The following is a 10,825-nucleotide window of genomic DNA, read 5'->3' as shown; positions in this document are numbered from 1 at the left end:
TAGAATGTGTTCTGTTGGGGGAGTTGGGAAACACTGGTTTAGAATGTGTTCTGTTGGGGGAACAGGAGGAGTTGGGAAACACTGGGTTAGAATGTGTTCTGTTGGGGGAACAGGAGGAGTTGGGAAACACTGGTTTAGAATGTGTTCTGTTGGGGGAACAGGAGGAGTTGGGAAACACTGGTTTAGAATGTGTTCTGTTGGGGGAACAGGAGGAGTTGGGAAACACTGGTTTAGAATGTGTTCTGTTGGGGGAACAGGAGGAGTTGGGAAACACTGGTTTAGAATGTGTTCTGTTGGGGGAACAGGAGGAGTTGGGAAACACTGGTTTAGAATGTGTTCTGTTGGGGGAACAGGAGGAGTTGGGAAACACTGGTTTAGAATGTGTTCTGTTGGGGGAACAGGAGGAGTTGGGAAACACTGGTTTAGAATGTGTTCTGTTGGAGGAACAGGAGGAGTTGGGAAACACTGGGTTAGAATGTGTTCTGTTGGAGGAACAGGAGGAGTTGGGAAACACTGGGTTAGAATGTGTTCTGTTGGGGGAACAGGAGGAGTTGGGAAACACTGGTTTAGAATGTGTTCTGTTGGGGGAACAGGAGGAGTTGGGAAACACTGGTTTAGAATGTGTTCTGTTGGGGGAACAGGAGGAGTTGGGAAACACTGATCTAGAAAAACAGTAGACATGACTCAGCCCGCGTCACATGACTTAGCTTGCGTCACATGACTTAGCCCGCGTCACATGACTTAGCCTATGTGACATGACTTAGCCTATGTGTCATGACTTAGCCTATGTGTCATGACTTAGCTTATGTGACATGACTTAGCTTATGTGACATGACTTTGCCTATGTGACATGACTTAGCCTATGTGACATGACTTAGCCTATGTGACATGACTTAGCCCGCGTCACAAACAGAACCCTATTTCCTGCATGGGTCCTGGTCAAAGGTGTTCACTGTAGAGGGATCAGGGGGCCATTTGGAACGCAGACAGAGGTACGATCTAACACCTGATGACAGACTGATGAGGACCTAGAATAACACAATGATATGGCTTTAGCTGCATCACGTGACACTACCAACAATCTAACTGATGTAGATATAGTAGGATGTAACAGGACGCTACCAACAATCTAACTGATGTAGATATAGTAGGATGTAACAGGACGCTACCAACAATCTAACTGATGCAGATATAGTAGGATGTAACAGGACACTACCAACAATCTAACTGATGCAGATATAGTAGGATGTAACAGGACACTATCAACAATCTAACTGATACAGATATAGTAGGATGTAACAGGACACTACCAACAATCTAACTGATACAGATATAGTAGGATGTAACAGGAAACTACCAACAATCTAACTGATGCAGATATAGTAGAATGTAATAACAGGAAGTCATTATGTTATTGTCCATCCCCAGGCTGGTGATCCTACCTCTAACTTCCTCCAGTGTGTGGGTCTGCCAGCTACAGACACAGGGAGAGACCACCTGCAGAACCTGAAGGACACCCTCAACGCTGCCCTGGATGTCTACTCCTTCATGGTAGCTTGATACATCCCCAGACCTGCATTCAAATACTATCTGAAACCTTTCAAATGTACCGAGCAAAAATATAAACGCAACATTGATTTTACAGCGTTACAGTTCACATAAGGAAATAAGTCAATTGAAATAAATGCATTAGGTCCTAATCTATGGATTTCACATGACTGGGCAGAGGTGTAGCTATGGTTGGGCCTGGGAGGGCATAGGCCCACCCACTAGGAAGCCAGGCCCAGCCAATCAGAATGAGTTTTCTCTAAAACAACGTTGGGAATGTGGGTTATGGTAGAGAAGTTAACATGTAATTCTCTAGCAACAGTTCTGGTGGACATTCCTGCAGTCAGTCAGCATACCAATTGAAACGCACCTTATTCGATTGGAATGTTGACGCGGCTCCAGAACTTCAGAACTGATCTGAACATTCCGTCAGCGGAATGCCACTTCTCAGTGACTGACAATAATGCAAGTGACAGATGGGTAGAAGTGCTGAGCGATGTGAAGCCTGTTATGGACTCCACGGCTTGTCCTTCCCATAATGAACAACTGCTATAGGATCAGCATCTGAGTAAACGTGATGGCTAACCTGTTAGCCATCATGACGTTGATAGTGAACCAAGCGTTGGTTCAGTTGGCAGGATGTCGTTGAGGGTGTGAAGAAACGTATGTTATGAAACACACCACGGTGGTGAAGATCACAAGATGCTCAAGTCCCTGCTACCAGGACGGGTCTTCACTTAACCTGTAAAGTAGAATATTATGCTTAGTCAACCCTCTCTGGCAATATCATGTTTTATTACAGTAGAATATTATGCTGAGTCAACCCTCTCTGGCAATATCATGTTTTATTACAGTAGAATATTATGCTGAGTCAACCCTCTCTGGCAATATCATGTTTTATTACAGTAGAATATTATGCTGAGTCAACCCTCTCTGGCAATATCATGTTTTATTACAGTAGAATATTATGCTGAGTCAACCCTCTCTGGCAATATCATGTTTTATTACAGTAGAATATTATGCTGAGTCAACCCTCTCTGGCAATATCATGTTTTATTACAGTAGAATATTATGCTGAGTCAACCCTCTCTGGCAATATCATGTTTTATTGCACTTAAAAGGAGAGCCTGCACTTCTCCCAAATCTGACTGTACCAAACTCTCATCACCCACCCCACTCTCATCACCCCCCACTCTCATCACCCCCCACCCCCCAGAGGCTGACCCCACTCTCATCACCCCCCCACTCTCATCACCCCCCACCACCCAGAGGCTGACCCCACTATCATCACCCCCCCACTCTCATCACCCACCCCACTCTCATCACCCCCCACCCCCCAGAGGCTGACCCCACTCTCATCACCCACCCCACTCTCATCACCCCCCCACTCTCATCACCCACCCCACTCCACTCTCATCACCCCCACTCTCATCACCCCCCCACTCCACTCTCATCACCCCCCCCCCCCCACTCTCATCACCCCCCCACTCTCATCACCCCCCCACTCTCATCACCCCCCACTCTCTTCACCCCCCCACTCTCATCACCCCCCCACTCTCATCACCCCCCACTCTCTTCACCCCCCCACTCTCATCACCCCCCCACTCTCATCACCCACCCCAATCCACTCTCATCAACCCCCCCACTCTCTCATCACCCCCCCACTCTCTTCACCCCCCCACTCTCATCACCCCCCCCCCCCACTCTCTCATCACCCCCCCACTCTCTTCACCCCCCCTCTCTCATCACCCCCCACCCCCCACTCTCTCATCACCCCCCCACTCTCATCACCCCCCATCCTCATCACCCCCCCACTCTCATCACCCACCCCAATCCACTCTCATCACCCCCCCCACTCTCTCATCACCCCCCCACTCTCTTCACCCCCCCACTCTCATCACCCCCCCCCCCCCCCCCCTGGAGCCCACCAACTAAACATGATCCCCCCGCAGAGCTATAGTCTCCTAACCAGTCTCTCTCCCCCTGCAGAGCTATAGTCTCCTAACCAGTCTCTCTCCCCCCGCAGAGCTATAGTCTCCTAACCAGTCTCTCTCCCCCTGCAGAGCTATAGTCTCCTAACCAGTCTCTCTCCCCCTGCAGGGCTATAGTCACCTAACCAGTCTCTCTCCCCCTGCAGGGCTATAGTCTCCTAACCAGTCTCTCTCCCCCCGCAGAGCTATAGTCTCCTAACCAGTCTCTCTCCCCCTGCAGAGCTATAGTCTCCTAACCAGTCTCTCTCCCCCTGCAGGGCTATAGTCTCCTAACCAGTCTCTCTCCCCCTGCAGAGCTATAGTCTCCTAACCAGTCTCTCTCCCCCTGCAGGGCTATAGTCTCCTAACCAGTCTCTCTCCCCCTGCAGGGCTATAGTCTCCTAAACAGTCTCTCTCCCCCTGCAGGGCTATAGTCTCCTAACCAGTCTCTCTCCCCCTGCAGGGCTATAGTCTCCTAACCAGTCTCTCTCCCCCTGCAGGGCTATAGTCTCCTAACCAGTCTCTCTCCCCCTGCAGGGCTATAGTCTCCTAACCAGTCTCTCTCCCCCTACAGGGCTATAGTCTCCTAACCAGTCTCTCTCCCCCCGCAGAGCTATAGTCTCCTAACCAGTCTCTCTCCCCCCGCAGAGCTATAGTCTCCTAACCAGTCTCTCTCCCCCCGCAGAGCTATAGTCTCCTAACCAGTCTCAGAGCTGGGTATCAGTGTGAACCTTAACCCCTGTCTCCCCCTCTCCAGAGATCCAGTCTATCCCAGACCCCAGTGTTCGGACTAGAGCTGGGTATCAGTGTGAACCTTAACCCCTGTCTCCCCCTCTCCAGAGATCCAGTCTATCCCAGACCCCAGTGTTCGGACTAGAGTTGGGTATCAGTGTGAACCTTAACCCCTGTCTCCCCCTCTCCAGAGATCCAGTCTATCCCAGACCCCAGTGTTCGGACTAGAGCTGGGTATCAGTGTGAACCTTAACCCCTGTCTCCCCCTCTCCAGAGATCCAGCCTATCCCAGACCCCAGTGTTCGGACTAGAGCTGGGTATCAGTGTGAACCTTAACCCCTGTCTCCCCCTCTCCAGAGATCCAGCCTATCCCAGACCCCAGTGTTCAGACTAGAGCTGGGTATCAGTGTGAACCTTAACCCCTGTCTCCCCCTCTCCAGAGATCCAGTCTATCCCAGACCCCAGTGTTCGGACTAGAGCTGGGTATCAGTGTGAACCTTAACCCCTGTCTCCCCCTCTCCAGAGATCCAGTCTATCCCAGACCCCAGTGTTCGGACTAGAGCTGGGTATCAGTGTGAACCTTAACCCCTGTCTCCCCCTCTCCAGAGATCCAGCCTATCCCAGACCCCAGTGTTCGGACTAGAGCTGGGTATCAGTGTGAACCTTAACCCCTGTCTCCCCCTCTCCAGAGATCCAGCCTATCCCAGACCCCAGTGTTCAGACTAGAGCTGGGTATCAGTGTGAACCTTAACCCCTGTCTCCCCCTCTCCAGAGATCCAGTCTATCCCAGACCCCAGTGTTCGGACTAGAACTGGTTATCAGTGTGAACCTTAACCCCTGTCTCCCCCTCTCCAGAGATCCAGTCTATCCCAGACCCCAGTGTTCGGACTAGAGCTGGGTATCAGTGTGAACCTTAACCCCTGTCTCCCCCTCTCCAGAGATCCAGTCTATCCCAGACCCCAGTGTTCGGACTAGAGCTGGGTATCAGTGTGAACCTTAACCCCTGTCTCCCCCTCTCCAGAGATCCAGCCTATCCCAGACCCCAGTGTTCAGACTAGAGCTGGGTATCAGTGTGAACCTTAACCCCTGTCTCCCCCTCTCCAGAGATCCAGTCTATCCCAGACCCCAGTGTTCGGACTAGAGCTGGGTATCAGTGTGAACCTTAACCCCTGTCTCCCCCTCTCCAGAGATCCAGTCTATCCCAGACCCCAGTGTTCGGACTAGAGCTGGGTATCAGTGTGAACCTTAACCCCTGTCTCCCCCTCTCCAGAGATCCAGCCTATCCCAGACCCCAGTGTTCGGACTAGAGCTGGGTATCAGTGTGAACCTTAACCCCTGTTTCCCCCTCTCCAGAGATCCAGCCTATCCCAGACCCCAGTGTTCAGACTAGAGCTGGGTATCAGTGTGAACCTTAACTCCTGTCTCCCCCTCTCCAGAGATCCAGCCTATCCCAGACCCCAGTGTTCAGACTAGAGCTGGGTATCAGTGTGAACCTTAACCCCTGTCTCCCCCTCTCCAGAGATCCAGCCTATCCCAGACCCCAGTGTTCGGACTAGAGCTGGGTATCAGTGTGAATCTTAACCCCTGTCTCCCCCTCTCCAGAGATCCAGCCTATCCCAGACCCCAGTGTTCGGACTAGAGCTGGGTATCAGTGTGAACCCAGAGGCAGAAGCCTACCAAGATGAGGACCTGATAAAGGTGTGGGTGGAGGTGAAACTGAAACCACTCCTCTCCAGCATCTCCAGAGGGTTCCTAACCTGCCTCAGCAACAAGAACTTCAGCTGCAACACCTACCAGACCATGTATTACCATTACTATATATAATATGATATCACCTACCAGACCATGTTATAATATCACCTACCAGACCATGTTATAACATCACCTACCAGACCATGTTATAACACCACCTACCAGACCATGTTATAATATCACCTACCAGACCATGTTATAATATCACCTACCAGACCATGTTATAATATCACCATGTTATAATATCACCTACCAGACCATGTTATATTATCACCTACCAGACCATGTTATAATATCACCTACCAGACCATGTTATAATATCACCTACCAGACCATGTTATAATATCACCTACCAGACCATGTTATAACATCACCTACCAGACCATGTTATAACACCACCTACCAGACCATGTTATAATATCACCTACCAGACCATGTTATAATATCACCTACCAGACCATGTTATAATATCACCATGTTATAATATCACCTACCAGACCATGTTATATTATCACCTACCAGACCATGTTATAATATCACCTACCAGACCATGTTACAATATCACCTACCAGACCATGTTATAATATCACCTACCAGACTATGTTATAATATCACCTACCAGACCATGTTATAATATCACCTACCAGACCATGTTATAATATCACCTACCAGACCATGTTATAATATCACCTACCAGACCATGTTATAATATCACCTACCAGACCATGTTATAATATCACCTACCAGACCATGTTATAATATCACCTACCAGACCATGTTATAATATCACCTACCAGACCATGTTATAATATCACCTACCAGACCATGTTATAATATCACCTACCAGACCATGTTACAATATCACCTACCAGACCATGTTATAATATCACCTACCAGACCATGTTATAATATCACCTACCAGACCATGTTATAATATCACCTACCAGACTATGTTATAATATCACCTACCAGACCATGTTATAATATCACCTACCAGACCATGTTATAATATCACCTACCAGACCATGTTATAACATCACCTACCAGACCATGTTATAATATCACCTACCAGACCATGTTATAATATCACCTACCAGACCATGTTATAATATCACCTACCAGACCATGTTATAATATCACCTACCAGACCATGTTATAACATCACCTACCAGACCATGTTATAATATCACCTACCAGACCATGTTATAATATCACCTACCAGGCCATGTTATAATATCACCATGTTATAATATCACCTACCAGACCATGTTATAATATCACCTACCAGACCATGTTATAATATCACCTACCAGACCATGTTATAATATCACCTACCAGACCATGTTATAATATCACCATGTTATAATATCACCTACCAGACCATGTTATAATATCACCTACCAGACCATGTTATAATATCACCTACCAGACCATGTTATAATATCACCTACCAGACCATGTTATAATATCACCTACCAGACCATGTTATAATATCACCTACCAGACCATGTTATAATATCACCATGTTATAACATCACCTACCAGACCATGTTATAATATCACCTACCAGACCATGTTATAATATCACCTACCAGACCATGTTATAATATCACCTACCAGTCCATGTTATAATATCACCTACCAGACCATGTTATAATATCACCTACCAGACTATGTTATAATATCACCTACCAGACCATGTTATAATATCACCATGTTATAACATCACCTACCAGACCATGTTATATTATCACCTACCAGACCATGTTATAATATCACCTACCAGACTATGTTATAATATCACCTACCAGACCATGTTATAATATCACCATGTTATAACATCACCTACCAGACCATGTTATAATATCACCTACCAGACCATGTTATAATATCACCATGTTATAATATCACCTACCAGACCATGTTATAATATCACCTACCAGACCATGTTATAATATCACCTACCAGACCATGTTATAATATCACCTACCAGACCATGTTATAACATCACCTACCAGACCATGTTATAATATCACCTACCAGACCATGTTATAATATCACCTACCAGACCATGTTATAATATCACCTACCAGACCATGTTATAATATCACCATGTTATAACATCACCTACCAGACCATGTTATATTATCACCTACCAGACCATGTTATAATATCACCTACCAGACCATGTTATAACATCACCTACCAGACCATGTTATTATATCACCTACCAGACCATGTTATAACATCACCTACCAGACCATGTTATAACACCACCTACCAGACCATGTCATAACATCACCTACCAGACCATGTTATAACATCACCTACCAGACCATGTTATAATATCACCTACCAGACCATGTTATAATATCACCTACCAGACCATGTTATATTATCACCTACCAGACCATGTTATAACATGTATTACCTAGTATTACAGTATTACCTAATATTACCTAGTATTACAGTAGTGAGGAATCCCTGCATGTTGTAGTAGACAACTCAGCCTTGCTCTTCCTTTATCTGATGTCAGGACATGTCTTCCTAACCTACAACTGTATAATTCTAATCCTTACAAAATTATTCAAAATTACCATAGACTAGTTATAAAGGACTGGACACACACAGAGGGAATCCCCTCTCAGTCTACTCAGACACCTGCTGCTGACTGCATGTCATCTCAACATCTTCTCTCCCTCTCACTTCCTTCCTTCCTTCCTTCCTTCCTTCCTTCCTTCCTTCCTTCCTTCCTTCCTTCCTTCCTTCCTTCCTTCCTTCCTTCCTCTCTCTCTCTCACTCCCCCTCTCTTTCTCCCCCCCCTCTCTCTCTCTCTCTCTGACTCTCCCAACCTCTCCCTCTATCCATCCTCCTTGTTCTCTCCTTCCTCTCTCTCTCTCTCTCTCTCTCTCCCTCTCCCTCTATCCATCCTCCTTGTTCTCTCCTTCCTCTCTCTCTCTCCCGCCATTCTTCACCATCCCCTATTCTCTCTCTGTCTCCAGGGTGGAGGAGTTGAGTGATCATTTCTCAGAGATGGATCCGATCAGACAGAGGTGGATCTATATGTTCTTCATGTACCCCTTCCTCTCCGGGGAGAGAGCAGGTACAACTTGACACCTTTGTAACATGACATAACTACTAGTGACAGCTCATAACATGTTCATAACAGTTCTTTAGGTAGCCCTTCCTCTCAAACATAACCCAGGGGTGGACAGCATTACTCCTGGAGAACTACTGGGTGTGCAGGCTTTTGCTCCAGACCAACACAAACACACCTGGTCCAGCTGATTAGGAGAACCAGGTGTCCTAGACCAAGAGAAGGGCTGGAAAGGAAACCACCAACCCAGAAACCACCAACCCAGAAACCACCAACCCAGAACCCCTTTTGACACGACGTAACAGTGCCCCCCCCCCCCCCCCCCCCCAACAGCTCATAGCTCTTCTCTGTGTGCAGGCTGTGTGAGGCCAGGGGAGAACAGTGAGGACTGGCTGATCAGGAACTTTGGCTCGTTTAAAGCCGTCGCTCGTATGAGGGACTTCACAGCCCTCAACATGGTCTTTAGTGGGGTGAGTTACACTACTGAGGAACCGTTGTCTCGGCTCACGATCTCTTGCTCTCTAGCTTTATTTATTCTCCTCTATCTCCCTTCCCTCCTTCTATCTCTCCTCCCTCTCATCATCATACTAAGGGACCTACGTCTTACAAAGTTGTGATCTCTCTCTCTCTCTCTCTCTCTCTCTCTCTCTCTCTCTCTCTCTCTCTCCCTCTCTCTCCCTCTCTCTCTTCAATTCAAGGGCTTTATTGGCATGGGAAACATGTGTTAACATTGCCAAAGCAAGTGAGGTAGATAATATATAAAGTGAAATAAACAATACAAATTAACAGTAAACATTACACATACAGAAGTTTCAAAACAATAAAGACATTACAAATGTCATATGATGTATATATAGAGTGTGGTAACGATGTACAAATGGTTAAAGGACACAAGATAAAATAAATAAGAATAAATATGGGTTGTATTTACAATGGTTTGTTCTTCACTGGTTGCCCTTTTCTTGTGGCAACAGGTCACAAATCTTGCTGCTGTGATGGCACACTGTGGTATTTCACCCAGTAGATATGGGAGTTTTTCAAAATTGGGTTTGTTTTACATTTAAAAAAAAATAATCTTTGTGGATCTGTGTAATCTGAGGGAAATATGTGTCTCTAATATGGTCATACATTGGGCAGGAGGTTAGGAAGTGCAGCTCAGTTTCCACCTCATTTTGTGGGCAGTGTGCACATAGCCTGTCTTCTCTTGAGAGCCATGTCTGCCTACGGTGGCCTCTCTCTCTCTCTCTCTCACACACTCTGTCTGTCTCTCTCTCTCTCTCTCTCTCTCTCTCTCTCTCTGTCTCTCTCTCTCTCTCTCTCTGTCTCTCTCTCTCTCAGTGAAACATACTGGTGGTATCTCTCTGTCTCTCTCTCTCTCTCTCTCTCTCTCTCTCACACACTCTCTGTCTCTCTCTCTCTGTCTCTCTCACTGAAGCATACTGGTGGTATCTCTCTGTCTCTCTCTGTCTCTCTCTCTCTCTCTCTCTCACTCTCTCTCACTGAAACATACTGCTGGTCTCTCTCTGTTGCTCACTGAAACATACTGCTGGTCTCTCTCTGTAACATACTGCTGGTCTTTCTCTGTCTCTCACTGAAACGTACTGGTGGTCTCTCTCTGTTGCTCACTGAAACATACTGCTGGTCAATCTCTGTAACATACTGCTGGTCTCTCTCTGTCTCTCACTGAAACGTACTGGTGGTCTCTTTCTGTTGCTCACTGAAACAT

At 46.7% G+C, this 10,825-nt stretch overlaps 1 protein-coding gene across 1 annotated transcript in view; it reads left to right on the top strand.

Annotated features, from left to right (window-relative positions):
* Positions 1–2,187: 2,187 nt before the first annotated feature.
* The window catches only part of LOC110517612, a gene marked incomplete at its 3' end in the record, with an annotated part of 114,625 nt that continues 105,987 nt past the window's right edge, over positions 2,188–10,825 (top strand). Inside the window, 14 exon segments of the mRNA XM_036948267.1 lie at positions 2,188–2,199; positions 4,276–4,326; positions 4,442–4,492; positions 4,608–4,658; positions 4,774–4,824; positions 4,940–4,990; positions 5,106–5,156; positions 5,272–5,322; positions 5,438–5,488; positions 5,521–5,571; positions 5,687–5,737; positions 5,853–6,052; positions 9,005–9,105; positions 9,457–9,569. Coding sequence (XP_036804162.1) covers positions 2,188–2,199; positions 4,276–4,326; positions 4,442–4,492; positions 4,608–4,658; positions 4,774–4,824; positions 4,940–4,990; positions 5,106–5,156; positions 5,272–5,322; positions 5,438–5,488; positions 5,521–5,571; positions 5,687–5,737; positions 5,853–6,052; positions 9,005–9,105; positions 9,457–9,569 — 936 coding nt within the window.

Source organism: Oncorhynchus mykiss, chromosome 17 (assembly GCF_013265735.2).
Source record: "Oncorhynchus mykiss isolate Arlee chromosome 17, USDA_OmykA_1.1, whole genome shotgun sequence".
In the NCBI taxonomy this organism is placed as follows: domain Eukaryota; kingdom Metazoa; phylum Chordata; class Actinopteri; order Salmoniformes; family Salmonidae; genus Oncorhynchus; species Oncorhynchus mykiss.
This window is presented reverse-complemented; position numbering and strand designations above follow the sequence as displayed.